This window comes from Alternaria incomplexa (genome assembly GCF_024043165.1).
Source record: "Alternaria incomplexa strain BMP 0042 chromosome Unknown scaffold_13, whole genome shotgun sequence".
NCBI lineage: Eukaryota > Fungi > Ascomycota > Dothideomycetes > Pleosporales > Pleosporaceae > Alternaria > Alternaria incomplexa.
Window position 1 is genome coordinate 958,101 of NW_026249862.1, and position 15,511 is coordinate 973,611.

The 15,511-nt window shown below is 52.5% G+C and overlaps 7 protein-coding genes across 7 annotated transcripts; 3 read left to right on the forward strand and 4 right to left on the reverse strand.

The window, feature by feature from the left end:
* Positions 1 to 594: 594 nt before the first annotated feature.
* J4E90_008629 (uncharacterized protein) lies at positions 595 to 921 on the forward strand (the record flags this gene model as incomplete). Its single annotated transcript, XM_051438152.1, has 1 exon — positions 595 to 921. The coding sequence occupies one exon, from the start codon at positions 595 to 597 to the stop codon at positions 919 to 921; it is 327 nt and encodes a 108-aa protein (XP_051288151.1).
* A 480-nt stretch (positions 922 to 1,401) lies between these two features.
* J4E90_008630 (uncharacterized protein) lies at positions 1,402 to 2,443 on the reverse strand (the record flags this gene model as incomplete). The annotated part of the gene is made up of 2 exons (XM_051438153.1): positions 1,402 to 1,802; positions 1,855 to 2,443. 2 exons carry the CDS (start codon positions 2,441 to 2,443, stop codon positions 1,402 to 1,404), a joined length of 990 nt encoding a protein of 329 aa, XP_051288152.1.
* Positions 2,444 to 5,049: 2,606 nt separating this feature from the next.
* J4E90_008631 (uncharacterized protein) lies at positions 5,050 to 6,764 on the reverse strand (the record flags this gene model as incomplete). Its single annotated transcript, XM_051438154.1, has 2 exons — positions 5,050 to 6,344; positions 6,608 to 6,764. The coding sequence occupies 2 exons, from the start codon at positions 6,762 to 6,764 to the stop codon at positions 5,050 to 5,052; spliced, it is 1,452 nt and encodes a 483-aa protein (XP_051288153.1).
* A 492-nt stretch (positions 6,765 to 7,256) lies between these two features.
* On the reverse strand, positions 7,257 to 10,907 carry J4E90_008632 (uncharacterized protein; the record flags this gene model as incomplete). The annotated part of the gene is made up of 3 exons (XM_051438155.1): positions 7,257 to 7,947; positions 7,999 to 10,809; positions 10,861 to 10,907. 3 exons carry the CDS (start codon positions 10,905 to 10,907, stop codon positions 7,257 to 7,259), a joined length of 3,549 nt encoding a protein of 1,182 aa, XP_051288154.1.
* Positions 10,908 to 11,347: 440 nt separating this feature from the next.
* J4E90_008633 (uncharacterized protein) lies at positions 11,348 to 12,192 on the forward strand (the record flags this gene model as incomplete). The annotated part of the gene is made up of 2 exons (XM_051438156.1): positions 11,348 to 11,373; positions 11,424 to 12,192. The coding sequence occupies 2 exons, from the start codon at positions 11,348 to 11,350 to the stop codon at positions 12,190 to 12,192; spliced, it is 795 nt and encodes a 264-aa protein (XP_051288155.1).
* A 241-nt stretch (positions 12,193 to 12,433) lies between these two features.
* Positions 12,434 to 13,762, forward strand: J4E90_008634 (uncharacterized protein; the record flags this gene model as incomplete). The annotated part of the gene is made up of 1 exon (XM_051438157.1): positions 12,434 to 13,762. The coding sequence occupies one exon, from the start codon at positions 12,434 to 12,436 to the stop codon at positions 13,760 to 13,762; it is 1,329 nt and encodes a 442-aa protein (XP_051288156.1).
* A 411-nt stretch (positions 13,763 to 14,173) lies between these two features.
* On the reverse strand, positions 14,174 to 15,100 carry J4E90_008635 (uncharacterized protein; the record flags this gene model as incomplete). Its single annotated transcript, XM_051438158.1, has 1 exon — positions 14,174 to 15,100. The coding sequence occupies one exon, from the start codon at positions 15,098 to 15,100 to the stop codon at positions 14,174 to 14,176; it is 927 nt and encodes a 308-aa protein (XP_051288157.1).
* Positions 15,101 to 15,511: the final 411 nt, after the last annotated feature.

A 15,511-nucleotide genomic window follows, 5' to 3' on the forward strand; every position in this document is an offset into this window, starting at 1 on the left:
CGTATCGTTGTGGATGTTTCGTATCCAGGACCGCACTTCACAGACCGTCTCGGGTTGAAGCTTGCTCTCCAGGCATGGGCTTTCGTGAGAAAGAGGCTCCCCCTGGCACCATCGCTACTGTCGAGTAGGTGTTGCTGGTGGATCGCACCACAAGCTTCTAGGTCATCAGGCCTAGGCCCTTGAGCCTAGACGTTCTGCCCTCGCAGAGTCATATGTGGCACACCTGACGCCGTGTGAGTGTAGGTGGGAACGATTGAAAGAGCTGCTTGTAAAAGATGGAAGAAGTTGTTAGTAAGTCGGTGCGCCGCCGCTTTTGTAGGCAGTGCGAAGGCGAAGTAGAAGGTAGCACTGCCATGAGGAGCAGGTTGGCTGAGGTCGAAGCTGGAGGCGGAGAGGACAGGATTCTTATACAGGGAGCCCGGGTAGTGCAAACGCAGGCAGACGCGCTAGCCTGCTTGGGACTGGAACTCATTGCTCACCATTGCCCGCACGAACTGGACAGCCTCTTGCTCACCGTCTCTCGTTCGTAGATACGACAATAGTGATTTTGAGATTGCTCGATCCACCAAGCTGTCGCCAGATATTGCCACCGCCATGGCTTCTGACCGACCTCGAGCAGCCAAACGAGAAGCGCCTTCGTCCCAGCGCTCCGGACATCATCACAAGAAGCCCAAGATGCTGCATAATGCAGACGAGTTTCGCGACAAAAGGACGTCCAAGAAGAAGGGCAAGACCGACAAGAAGGAAACAGTGCAGGAGGACCCCAAGGCTCGCTCCAAGCATTATGGTAGCTGCGAAAGAAGGAAGCGTAAAGTTGTCATCACCGAACAGTCCATTCTAACGTTTGAGCTCTGCGTCAAGAACCAAGGCTTATCGCAGGGCACCGTGTTCGATTTCCTGTTGAAGGAGGAGGTAGCTTGAGCCGCTTTGGCTCGCAGTGACGTTGAATATAGGCGAAAGAAGGCATGTGTAGATAATGAATACGTGGACTTACTGTGTCGTTATATCATTGTAGTAGGACGCGTTACTGACTACTAAAAAAAGGCAGAAGAACACTGTGGATGCTTTTAGAGAACCGAGACGCATACATCAACGTCGTTATTCTAATTCGCGCATTTTGTATCGGCGGTGCGTTCTGCAGAAGGTTCTATCCAGTTTCTTCCGAGCATGAGAACGTGATGGGTAAACGTCATAGGTATTTGTGAAGTGTTTGAATTATTAATGACATCGTACTACTGTGTCATACTACCCGCCGCCTATACTATTGCTAGACTATGGTATATATAAGAAAACATGACTAGCATGTACCATCAAAGAGAGTCGTGAAGTGCCCATAATGAAAAAATAAGAAGGTATCGTAACGCCCGAAAATGCTCACACCGTACAAATTACCCACACTGTCTACCACTTGAGGCGGTCGAAGAGGTTGCGGCTCCTGACATCCCTCTTCTTGCTGCCACCGGGCAGCGCGCTCGTGCAGTCGATCAAGTCCTCCTTGTTCTCAACACCGAGCATGCTCATCTTGACCATTGCGCTTACGAATGCCGAGTCCCACATACCCTTGCTGGCGGCAAAGGCGATGAACGGGCCGGCAGTAAGGGGGTTCTGTGCAAGGCTCTTGTCGGAGGGGAGTGTGAAAGGAGCCCTTCCACGCATGGTCTCGGAGTAGTATTTGTTGTCCCAGGTGCCGACAGTGGAGTCGAGGGCAGAGCCAGCTTTGGAAGGGTCGGTGAAGCGTTGTTTGGCGGCGGTGTGGGCTCCGATGAGAGCGGCGAGGTCATAGGGTGAGAAGCCTTTCTGCGCTGGGAAAGCTGTTAGCTGTGAACGTGTTGAAGACTAGAGATGAATGCTTACCAAAGAGTCCGACCAAGTCCTTTGCATTGGCATGACCGCTAGGTAGAACGCCGAGAGCATTCGCCTCGCTGGAGTCCTTGCGGCCAACCTTGACGGGAATAGTGGGTCCTCCAGGACATGTCTTGACTGCATGTGCGGCGGCAAATTGGATCAGATCGGCAACACCGACCTTGGTCTGGGATGCGACATTGGCAAGATTACCGCAAAGGCGTTCCATACCGCGGTTCTCTTTGTTCGAGCACTCGTTGGCGAGGATGAGAGAACCGTCGCATGCGCCGTTGAAGCAGTCATGGAATGAAGATCGGATAGCAGCGCGCGCAGCATCTGTGCATTGGCCGTCCCCTAGGAATTGTTGGGTGAGGGTGGAAGAGATTTGAGTCCAGACAGCAGGGCATTCTTGCGCAGGTTCCTTGCCGCCGCCACCGAAGATGCCGTCGAATATGCCGAAGATCTTTGCAAGAGTACGTTTCTCTTGTACTGGCGCTGGTGCTGGGACGGTCCAGTCTTCTTCCCGAATGGTGTAGTTGGAGTAGGCCTGGGCTGTGCTGGCAGCCGCAAGGCCAGAGATAAGGACGTTGCGAATATACATTATGTGTGAAGAGAAGATAGTGGTTCTATCGAGTGAGTGTCTGGTAGGATGAAGAATAAGATAGTATAGGTGAGAAGTGCCGAGAAGCGAAGAGCGAATGACTGTGATGACCTGAGATGATAATGGTAAGAAGAGAGCGATGAGCATTTCTTCTTATACACTGTAACATGTTTCCGAGAAGTGGCAAGAATAGCAGCCGCGACTCATGCTTACACCTAGCACTGTATGAGTAGCTGTCTCCTCTGACCCCGATTCCCATGGGTAAGCGTTGAAGAGAGGTGCTGGAATAGATGTGACAGGCCGCTAGAGCAATGGTGAGGAAGACCCACGCTACTGTTTTGGGAGTACGGATATACGCCACTATGTGACCGGTGGAAAGCTCCTGCTTGAAGCGTGACATGTTTTAGCGAACATGCCCGTTATGCTCAAGCTTACGATGTGGTTCCCGGTCATTCACCTCACGAGATGTGGTGCATCTGCTCATGGTCATTGATCATCGTGCCATAATTCGCCAACTCTGCGTGGCGATCATGTGGTGGATCTCACTCGCAGCAGCTTCAGAGCCATGAGATGCATGCAATGCTGCCGGTACTGCATTGTGCTGAACAACATCGATACAGCTTTGCAGAGCCTAACCCTCCGATGAACGCTTTCTGGTGTCGCATCAGCAAACGGACCGTTGGTTTGGAAGGTGATACCCCTTTCTGTCGAAACGAAGGAGTTCTAAAGAAAGATGTGGGGGTGTTGTTTATTGTTTCAAGACAGCTTCAGACTAGTGAACGTGGAGGAACTGCAGTGCCGATAAACGATGATCAACACGGCCCCGCGGTTTGGGCCATGGACGCCCTGCGTTTGAGGCGCAGGTCAGAGCTTGAGCCTGACCATATGGAGTTTAAAATCGCGAAGTGGTTGAGAATAGGCTAACGTTAGCGACTTTAGGTTCCTGGCATCGGTGCGGCTAGCACGTGTCGCGCATGCTCGCTTCGCCTTCGGCAGGTGAGCTTGTAACTAGATACTGCCGGGTGGCAATAAGTCTTGGTAAGAAGAGGTTGATAGATCTCTTTCCATGTTGCCAATTGATTGGGCAAGGTGGAGACTGAGATCCGTTCGTGTTTGCAATCCTACGCTTCGGAGAGGGAAAGCCGCATCTTAGCCCTCGCGCAGGGTCTATGCCGTGCCCTGTCAACTGTTAGAGATACAACCTGGACTCCACAGCCAATTATCTTGGACCCAATAGTCGGCTTCCTGTTTGACGATGCGATAGCGCTGATGGTGTTGCGGACATGCATGTCGGAGACCCGAAAGTGGAAATGCCTATAAGGATAGTCCAGGAAGGCGATCCTCTAGCGAAACCTTCTCTTGCCGAATTGCACCCTTGCAATTACTCATGACCCACCAACTTCGCGAACGCTGCCACGCTGCCACGCTTGCGACTCAAGCTCTCTACGATGGGCGACGGAATACCTGAACCCGACGAACAGCGTGAAATCGTCGAACGAGGTGGCGCGTCCCGCATACCGCTTATCCGTGATGTGGGCTCGTTGCGCTATTGAAGCAGTGGAATTGTCACCAGCATCACCCATCGCCTCGAGGTCGCGACATGGGATGTGGTGTCCGAATCACACGCGAAAATTCGCCCATGTCGTACAGAAGGCCAGACCTGCATCCATGCCTATCCCTCTATCTTCGAGACGAACGCCACAACCTCTGTATGGCTCCGCAATCACCCTCCGGGCTCTTCCGCATCGCACCGCTGGCACCTCCCCGGTCAGCTATCGGAATACATGAACAAGTGTCGGCATGGAGTTGGATGAAATAGTTGGACAGCGTGAATGCGGTGTGGCGATATGCGGCTGCTAGATGGGTGAGATGGCTCTCACAAGAAATGGCGATGAGGAGAAGGATGGGCTCATTGCGACGGCATTAGTGCTGACAAGGCAGGTCGGTATCGCGCAATTTAATGGGCATGCAGTGATGCAGTCAAACAGAGGCTTGTGGAAGGATGAACTAGCTGCGCTAAGCGTTGAAGAGCGTGTTGAAGTCCTTCGCGGTTTCCTATTACGCGAAGTCGCGTGATTCCGCGTTCAATGGGAAGGCGCGGCCCACCCTCGGCAACACCACAACACAAACTGGACAACCGGTAAGTGCTATGGGAAAAGCAATCAGCCAGAATGCATTTCTGCTGTAAGAACCCCGAAAGCCGCCGTAGCAACGTGGGCACATCACAGCGCTAGCGCTGACGATCTGGCGACTCACAATGCATTTGCTCAGAGATAACAAGAGTTGACTAAGTCACCGATGAGCAAGCTCAAGAGGGGTAAAGAGCTCGTTTGTGCGACACCGCATCTATCGGAAGAAGCTCTAGGATGCGACATATCACAAGTACCTCGCGACACCATACCACAGGCCCACCGCGACAGCCACAGCAGACGCGCCCAGTGCAGTAAAATTGCCTCCTTGGAGCGAGACTCTGGACCCCGAAGACGTGAAAGCATTCCAATCCGCGTATGCCGGGAACATGCACTTCAGCGTAAAATCTGTTTGCGAGCGACTACAGATTATGTTAGGATCGCGCATCTATATGAGTTGGCCCGGAGATGAAAGACTTACGGATACATTGTCGAATTGTAACCCTGCTCATCCATATACCAACTCCGACAACCCACAAAAACGGTCTTTTCCAGATCTTTCTTCACATCCTCAGTCCACGCCGTGACGGCCTGTTTCTTCACCTCGACGCGGTCTACCTTGCCGCTCAGGATGGGTTTGATCATCTTGAGAATATACGAGACCGTATTTTCGCTCGTGAGTATGAGTGAGTGATGGCCATTCGCCGTGTTCGGTCCAACAGCGATGAAGAAATTCGGGAACCCATCAACGGCCATCCCCATATATGCAGCCGGGCCTCCACGCTGCTTCCATACTTCTTGCAAGGCTGCTCCTTCTCGACCGTAGACTGAAAGTGGGTGCAGCCAGCGAGTCGCTTCAAACCCGTTGGCGAGGATGATGATATCGGCATTGATGCGCTGTTGGCCGGATGTAGCCTTCCCATCGGCACCCAGAATGAGCTCTTTGCCATCCACAGCTTGGATAGGACGATTGGTAAGCATGAACTTGGAATTCTGCATGCTGGGTAACCACTCGGTATCGAAGACGCGTCTTTTACATCCATAGGGATAGTCCGGCGTCATGATATCATGGTACTTTTCCGGCACGATCTCCTTCATCATAGCCAACTGTTGTGTTTCGATCGCAGCCCGCCACTTCTTGTGTTTCATTTGGAACACGGTCGACCAAATGACCTCCACCAACAGATATATCAGGACGCGGTTTATAAAGCCGAGGAACGGAAGCCACTTGTAGACCGTGGGTGCGTATATAGCGTAATTTTCTCTTCCGAAAGGCTCAGAAAGTCGTGGCATTACCCAGGGTGCTGATCGACCAATCTGTGTGAGTGACTTGACTTTATAGGGTTCCTTGAGTAGCGATGGAACTATCTGCGCGGCGCTGCAGCCGGTTCCGAGTACTACTACGTCTTTTCCGTTGAGATCAATGTCGTCGCGCCAGCGTGCAGAGTGAAAGACGTCGCCTTTGAAGGTATTGCGCCCTTGAATGGAAGATGGCCATGGGTTCGGCTCTACAAGGATTCCCACACAGCTTATCACTGCTTTGGCGCGCACGACTTCTTCATGCAGGTATACGGACTCGCGACCGGAAGCGGTTGCTCTGTCTTCTCGATCTCGGGTGCTAAGATCGCCGGTACCAGGAACCAGGTGCTGGAGTGTTACCTCCCATTGCGCGTCGGCCTCGATCCAGCGGAGTTCCTTTACATCGGTGTTCAGCTGGATGTGAGAGGCTAGTTGATACTTTTCCGAGATCTCGTTGAGATACTCGCGGAATTCTTCGCCGGTGGGATACAAGCGTTTCGAAACGTAGTTTGGTGCGAAGGAGAAGGAGTATAGGGAAGTAGGCCTTGTGATGTTCAATTATCGTCGTTACGAGCTCGCACAATATCGCTTACACGTCGCATTGCTTCGTTACAGTCAGTGTTATTCCGGTTATCGTGCACGATCAGACTTACTACTCCTGGGTACCGGTTGATCCACCATGTTCCTACCACCGATCGTCAATCAAGGCAATCATGAGATCGCTCTTTTGACTCACCTCCAATACCAGACTGGCGATCAACAATCTTGAATTCTTTCAATCCGAGCTTTTGCCTCAGTTGACTTCCAGCCGCAATACCTGTTGCACCCGCCCCGATGATCAAAACGGGATAATAAGTTGTTTTGCGTTTCTTTACGTTGTTCAGGCTCGTCATATTAGATCATGAGACAAGAAGCACAATACAAGAAAGACGTCAATCAAGAACTCGTGTACCTATGTGCGCGACTGCTAACACCCGGATTTGAAAGCAGGGCGTTGGGCGCCTGATGCCGGTGGTAGATTAGCCGCAGGCGTGAATCCATGCTGCAACCTAACTGCTCTTTCCTTTGCTTGATTGGTCGTATACGCGGGTGTATCCACCTCGGGGCGTAGGACTGTGTTCCTGCAGGATCAAGTTTCTCACGAGACGGGACGAATGCGCCGTTCGGCGTCCGTGGATTGCGTGACTTGATTGCATCGGGAAGCTCATCGTTAATAACATCGTGAATTTAACCCTGGCCAGGGACATATGCCAACCTATCACATCCAAACCACTATGCAAAAGTCCATCCAGAATACCCTCGCAATGCCCAACCAATAATGCCAACATCGTGAGACAAGCTACCAGACCGCGCGTAACGCCATCAAGAACATGCGAAAACTACGTTCACTTCCCACCAAAGATCCTCTTAATATCTGCAAACTTAACAGGCTTAACAAGGTACATGTCTACACCTGCCTCTTGCGCATCCTGTTGATCCTGCGCACTCGCGAGTCCAGTCAATGCGACGATATGCGATTTTGGCAAGCCATTCTTGCTCTCGTATTGGCGGATGTTACGTGTACTTGTCAGACCGTCCATGACGGGCATGCTCAAATCCATGAGTATGAAGTCGAAAGGGCGGGCTGGCGGTGAAGAAGACATGGCTTCTGATTTGTACGTTTCGAACGCTTCGAGACCATTGGTAGCTTCCACGTAGCGCAGATTCTGCCGTTTGGCGAATACGACGAGGAGCTTCAGATTGATGGCATTGTCGTCTACGAGGAGGACACGTGGATTGAAGTATTCACCGCCTTCGCTGTGGGTGGGACTCAGAGGCGTGGTGGTGATTGGGAAGGGGCGCGGTGGCGGTGGGGAAGGCCATCCGGCGGCCTCGTCAGCTTTTCGCGTTGATACGTCTTGTGGGAACATGTCACTGAGACTTCGCTGAGTCGAGGTACGCGGCGGTGCAAGAGAATGAAGGTCGAGCTGCACTGACGAGGAGCTCATCGATCGGCTGATGGGTCGCTCGTTGTTGTGTTGTGAGGCACGTTTCTGGCAAGATAGAAGTGTGCGGGCGAGCTTTCGAGGTCCACAACTATAAATTTCATCAGTAATCTGGTCTCAAGCTTGCTCAGGGAACACTCACGGCTGTGTGACTATTTCAATAATCCAGCCAAGCGCTTCAATTTGTCTCGCAAGTTGAGTCTCTGCTGCTACTTTCTCCGCAGTATCTGTGCAAACGCAAACTACTCCTAGCGGTGATGTGTTATTGCGACTGGCATTCGAGCTCTGCATCAATTGATAGAGAGAGGGAGAGTCGATGAGCAGAAAGTCGATGTCAGAGACCGAGATGTTAGTACTGGCGTGCTTCGAGGCGACGATCTTCATGTCAAAGTTCTTGCAAGCGTTTTCCATAGACTCCTTGGTTTTCAACCCCCGCTCGCCACCTTCAGTGTCAGTCATGTCGCAAACGATAGAGACAGATGTGCCCTTCAGCTCTTGGGGTGCTCTGACAAGAGCATGATCTTGGTGGGCGTTCGCCTTGGAACCAATGGGTAGACGTATGCTGATCTTGATGACAGTACCAACGTGGTGGGTACTCCTTACTTCGATCTCGCCTTTCAGGGATTCTATGATTTGCTTGACGATCGAAAGACCCAGTCCGGTACCTGAGCTGAAAGGATCCTCTTGGCTGAACGGCGAAAATAACTTTGTCCGCTGGTACTCCTGCGACATTCCCCGACCGGAGTCTTCCACACTAAGAGATAGGTCCATGAAGTTGGCGGAGCTTTTTTGCTGTATCATGTTGATGGCAATATAGCCAGAGTCGGTATATTTGAGCGCGTTCCCAAGTAAATTCATGACAATGCGTCGCAGGGCACCGGGCTGTGATCTCACTATCCAACTGACGTACGGGGCTACGATCAAAGACACAGCGACAGAGCCGTGTGTATCTCTACCTGCCACTTCGTTGCTGTTATTTGTGTCCTGGAGGGACGTTGTCGCTGCCTTGCTCTCAGCTTGATCGTAGATCGCGGCTCCTTTGATGTGATGTGTCTTCCTGAACGTGTGACCAGCACACACAGTGTCGCAAACTTCCTCGACTAGTTGTGCTAGATCAAAGTCTGAAGTCACACCAAGAATCGAATTATCAGAAGGCTGTCGCTTGTTTCGCCCCAGGCTTCGCTTGTTCTGACCAGAGACTTTCTGTAATTTGTTGATTTTCGCGTAATCAAGCACGTGATCTATCGTATCGAGCAGGGTCTTGCCGCAAGTTTCGATAGAAGACACCAAAGACTCTTGGTATGCCGATGCCACCGTCTCGCGTAAGAACTCGACAGATCCAAGGATACCATGCAGCGGCGAACGCAGCTCGTGTGATATTGACGCAATGAATGTGGTTTTGGCACGATCCGCTTTCTGCGCATTGAGTCGTGCTACTTCGCTAGTCACCGAGTTTCCGAATGCTTGCAGATATGGGAGTTCGTTATCCGGGCTCATCAATCGTCCGGCTTGGGTTGTCCAGATAAAGCCACCGGCGATCCATCGTTCTGTGGCCGGACACCAGAGTGGCAGGAAGATAAGGCTTCTCACCTTTGGCAGAACTTTGAGGAACTCGGTTGGGATGAATCTTTCTCGCTTTTTGCGCGTCTTCTTGGTGTTGGCGGCCGGTTCGTCGACTGTACGATCGGACTGTTCTGTCTCGGAACGCTCAGACTTCTCATCAGAAGAGTTGATGCCCATACCATCCTCGTTGTAGTTGAAGAACTTGCCGTACGGATATCGATGGATATAGCGCTCCATGGCAGCTTCATTGAAGCTGAAGTCTGTGTGCACTAGGGCCGCATTGCCTTCACGTAAAGATAGTCCGACCACAGGACAGGCCTTGCTGTCAGTCCCATTTGCATCAGATACGCCATCCGCGGCGACAACTGTCTGTTTCTTGAGCCTTCGTGAAGCCGTCGAATCGCCGGTATCAGTGTTGTGTGTCGCACTCTCATCGCTACTACCGGCTGTGCGATTGTAGTCGTAGAGATGGGTTCTTATCCCAGCGGTCGAAGTGTCGAAGAAGACGACACCATCGGCTTCAGTACTCTCGCGAATTATACGAGCAGCGCTGTGGAAGATACGAGCTGCATCGGATTCGGCGTCACGCTTGCGGTGAGCTTGTCTGGCAGGTACAGACGTGTTGTGGCCTTCTTCTTCGTCAAGGGCTAGTAAGCGCGCGTTCTCGGTCTGCTTCTCCATAGTGGTGGGCCGGTTGCCGTCTTCTCGGCTGTCCTGTAAAGAAGAGCGCTCGATGAACTGAGTCAAGCCGCGTACCATGCGCTCACCCTTGTTGCGGTCCATGCTGTCTTTGGCCAGCTCGAGGTGCTCCATGACGGCGGCGGAGACATCTTGCATGAAGCGCAGTTCGCCAGCACTAATCCCATCGCGAGGCTTCTCATCAGATACAGCATAGACGCCGATGCGATGGCCTGCTTTGGTAACAATCGGGACTCCAGCGTAGAACCTCACACCAGGCTCACCCTTGACATAGTCCCTGTCGGCGAACCTGGGGTCTAATCTACAATCCGGTATGACCATGCATTCGCCCGTGTAGGTGCTTCCATCCTCCTCCTTTGCCGTGTAGGTCGAAGAAAAGGTGTGGTAGCAGACAGCATCGGTCTTGGTCAAGATGGCATTGCCGAGCCAGACCTCGTCTTCGGGCTCTTCGGCGACGGGCTTGAACAGCGAGAGGGTGCGCGTGGCCTCGGCAAGAATGTACTGGTGGTGCGAGTCGATCAGCGATACCATTGCCCGCCGGGTGTCAAGTCGCAGCGTGGCGAGCTGCGCAAAGGCAGTCAGGGAGCGATCCCTTGACGTTTGGGGTTGGAAGCCAGAGTAGGTCAGGCCTTTACCAGAACCGTCGGCAGCGTCAACCAGGCTCTGTGCATCGAGCCATGGGCGGTAGTACCTGTAAGCATCCTTAGCTGCAGCCGACGCGCTTCTATCGCACAATCCAAACCTGTGGAGATCGCGCTCGCGGGCTGCTTCTGGCCACGAGTAGCCCATGGTTCTAGTGTGTTCGTAGGGGACTCAGCATGTCCTTCTTGAAGCGCAGCACAGCACAGCACAGTACAGCAGAGTATCAGTCCCAGGGGAGAGGCACAACGGTGGGGGGTTTGCGACTGGCAGCGAGGGTGCTCGTCCATCCCTCTTGCAGGCGAGTGGCTGCCGCTGTCGTCCATTTTGAGTGGCATAGTAACTACATCGGTGCTAGGGGGCGGATATCCTGCTCCGCGGGTCATTCCAAGGCAATTGCATTTCTTTTGGCATGGGGGGAATCGAAGAATCCGATCGCGATGCGGCCGTGGTTATTGCCAGGTGACGAAGCGATCGTGCAGTTCCGCTAGTCACCTGTCTAGCCAAATGCCGATCTCCCGCTACGCAACCGATGTCCAGGCACGAAACTTTCAGAACAGCAACTTCTGCGACGTCCATACGACAACGCCATGTTTGAAGTGCCGGATGCGAAGCGGTGGGTCGACTCGCTAGTGCGCCTGTTATCTGCATACTGACCTTGCCAAGGGTTCGCCGCGCTGAGCTGGAGTCGCCCGCATCATGTAGACAATCCTCGCCAGACCCCGATCTCGAAGAGCTGCTGCGATCCAAGATAAACACCGAGTTTACCTATACCACGACCGAAGATGATGTCCACGATATCGCGCATAGCGACGAAGACGAGACGGAGCTGCGGCTCTTCGCTGCGCCCGCAAACGCTGCTCCACAATCGCTGAAGATTAGAATTTCATCGCCAGGCGCCGATAGCGGAGAGCCAGGACTGATTTTGAAGAAGCCACGGAGCTACTATTTCGCCGACGAACCCACAAGCGAGGAGGAAGACGCCTTCAGAGCGGCCGCCATCGAGGGAAGGAGCGTCCTGGAGCTGTCGCGGCAGCCGTGGCCTGGTTGCGCCCTGCCATGGAAGGTGCGCACCATATCGCCAGCCGGCATGAGCAAAGAGGTCCTGGTCGGTCACCCTCCTATGCTCGTCACTATCGAGGATAAGGCACACAAGCGCACAAGGAAGGGCAAGAAGTCACGCATAGCCATACGGAAGAAGCTCCAGGCAGTAAAAGAGAAGCAGAGTGAGGCAGCACGTCTTGCGCAAGAGAAGGAAGAAGCCAAGCGTGAGAAGAACACTCGGAGAAATCGAGAGAAGAAGCTCAAGAAGAAGGCGAAGGAGCAAGCGAAGAAGGCAGCTGATGGAGCCACAGACGGGGCAGCAGAGGCTATGGATGGTGTGGTGGAAGACACTGTGACCAAGAGTCAACCTGTTGCTGACGAGTCGATATGAGGCGCATCACTACAAATCTGTCATCTCATCGGCATTACGAACGAGACTGGCATCACGCATGACTCCTACGGTTGCAAGTAATACTTGCTTGGTCATAGGCGCCCTTCACCTGTGCCATGATGCTACCTTTACCTATGCCGATTCTACGCTAGCAAATACCTCTATTTGTCGACTATAACTGCTTCGTTTTGGTCTGCCTGTTTCCACCAACTTACACTCTACGACCCACTCAACTGCCAACATGGACCAGAACTACAACTACAACCAAGAGCATATGAACTTCGACAGCGCTTCTGGTGTCGGCCAACAGTACGCTCCCGTCTATCCTTTCCTCCAGGAGAGGTTCGGACCATCCACACCACAACACATAGACGAGACCTCAGCTCCGCATTACGGCTTTCATAACCAGGGCACAAATGGCTACGACACGTTCATGTCTGATGTAATGCCGCATGGTGCTCACTACGAAGGGTACCATAGACCTATGACGCCGGAGAGCACACCACATCCTATCGAGTCGAACGATGCCCAGTTTCATGTTTCAGTTGAAGAACCGCACCAGTATACTGCAGATATGGAAGAGGAAGAGCCAGAATTCCCCCCAGACTTCTGGAAGACTCTGGTTGATTTCGAGATCCCGGACTTTACCCAGACTTCTATCACCAACATACCCGGTATTCAAGCCTTATATGTCGCCCACCTGGACCGCTATAGACCAGTGTCAACTGCGACAAACGCAACTCGCATGCAGTACGCCAAAGCGCTCGCCTTTGTTCTCCTCACGCACTATTATTCCCCGTCACATAATTACACGGTGGTACCCACTCCCCCCGGACCCGTAGCAAAGTACGGGATGAACTTCATCTTAGCTGCCGACGATAAGTCAGATATCTGGAAAGAGTTCCACAAGAACAAAGGCAGGGCTTTTCGCCGCAAAGTCCCAACCAAGAAGGAGCTCGAGAGGGCGGAGAGAGAAGAGCAAGACGCCAAGGTAGCAGAGTACGCCCAAGGTATTACGCAACTCTTCAACCTGCAGTGGGATCATATCGCGCCTGAGGACATCGCCGCTTTCGTGGTCATGCGCAAGACGATAGCAACGAATACTGAGACTGGTGCGGTCACGCACGAGCAGCATCCGTATACTTACCTCGCCATCATGATCGACAACTTCGAGGAAGTCCCACGCCTCTCCACGAGCAACACCATGCACCGCAGCGACGTTCTCACTGATGCCCTGTGCCGAGGCGGCAACATCCAGAACGGTCACGGCATGTTGCTGTACGGTCCGCGTCTAGAGTTCTACGCCTTTGATCGCGGAAACGATTGGGTCTACCTTGACGACGAAGAAGAGAGTGAGCAGGGAACTCAGGATATTGAACCGAAGATGGAGTTGCTGTCATCGGGTGGCCAAGCTTTGGAAATGGATCTGCGCACTACCGGCCTTGATATGGTTGATGTAGCGTTTCGAGATGTCGCTGTCAGAGAGGTGGTTTATGCAGCCGAACCAGAGGCTATTCCGGCCGAGGATGCAGGTTCATCACACGGTGAGGACGAGATGGAGGAGTACTAGGGACACTCTAGCGAAGTGGAAGGCGAAAAGCGCGTGCAGAGGTCCATTGCTGGCAAGCACTTTCCTGGCGATAGATAAAATTCTACTTTGATAAGACAGGTGTACTTCATCTCTGCTCTTCCTTCGCGTTACTTGAAGTGTGACGGGCTTTAGACGACCCGCCAACGGTCGCTAGCCATGTCCCACTCTGGCGGACACAACTCCGATGCCTGCCATAACGTAGTCTACGGGAGCGTCCGCCCGCTAGCCGATATGCTTGTCATACTACTAATGTAGCGAAGGACCGACTGAAAGTGTTGAAAGGCGTATAAGTGTTTATTGTAGTAGGTTGCCTGATGATGTATCTCAACTTCACTTTATGCAGAAAGTCATATATACAGATGTGGGCCATTCTCCAACCTCCGCACCACTCTACTTCGCCCCACCATCAATCCCATCCATCTTCTCGGCAGCCTCTCTCGCAATCCCTAGAACCTCCTCAGTCAATCCCTCAATCTCGGCAAGTTCTCTAAACCTCTTCTTCCAAAGCGCCCACCTTTGCTTACTAAACTCCGCTCTACCTTTCCACAACGGTCCACCTCTACCTGGATCCCCCTCAGTCGCCTTCTTTGGAGTAAGGTCTTGTTCTCTTTCGTGGACTTGTTTGCCCATAGCAAAGACCCAGACCGCAGCGGAGGGGATGAAAGAATTGTATTTTTGTATTGCTGTGCCATTCGCATCGTCTTCGTGTGGTGTCTCGAGTGCATTGCGCATTTCCCAGATGCAATATATCCAGAAATTACGCACGTTTTCGCGCGTGATGAGAGCGTAAAAGTAGAGCATGTTGGCGTATGCGTGCACTTCTTGTGTCATGTAGCCACACTGGCCTCCAGGGCCGTCGTCTATACTCTCGCGAGCGGCCATGCCGAAGCGGCGGAGGCAGGTGTACATGTCTGAATCTTTGGCTGTTGGGGGTGGGAAGCTCGCTTTTATGGCCTTCATTAGGGTGACGATTTTGTTAAGACCGGTGGTGTCGCGGAAGGGGAGGCGTTTGGCGGAGTGGATTATGGAGTACCAGATACTAAGAAAGGGAAGGTGCTTTCTGTTATGGAGGATGGCTTTGTTGATAGGGTCGAGCAGTTTCTTCGTAGTGTCTTTTGCATCGGTATTGTTGTTTAAGTAGTCTTGTATGACTGCGTAGAATTCATTGTCTTCGCTCGGTCCAAAGCAACCTCGCTTCTTCATGATGATGTCGATCTGGGTGGCTTCATCTTGAACGTTGGCGATGGCCTCGGCAATCTCGCGGTTTTTCCTTTCTCTTCGTTCTTCCCAAGACATCTTCTTCGATGGCAACTCCATGGTTAGGAAGCGTTACCTGTCAGAACGTGGTATTTTGTGGTCGCATATAATCTCAAAGTTGAAGTACGCCCTTCAGCCCTTCAGGCTGCCACCTCAAAGCGCTAGTTTGTGGCAACATGCATGCTTGTGCATGTAGTGGATATCTGCCATGGTCGTTCTCGAATGCTGCTCCGCCATTCGTGCCAGTGTTGTCTTAAATTACTGGAGTAAGCAGGCTATAGAAATGTCAGGGTATGGCTGGTAGAGTAGCGCATAAGCCGCGAAGAGCTTCAGGACATGTTTTCCGATCAGTGTCCCACCACGAATGGCAGCATAGACTCGCGGTGTTTCAAGATTCAGGACATGCCTGGACATGCTGCTTTACATGAATCGGTCGGGCGACGCGCCTGATTTCCATCTTTGAAACCAGGT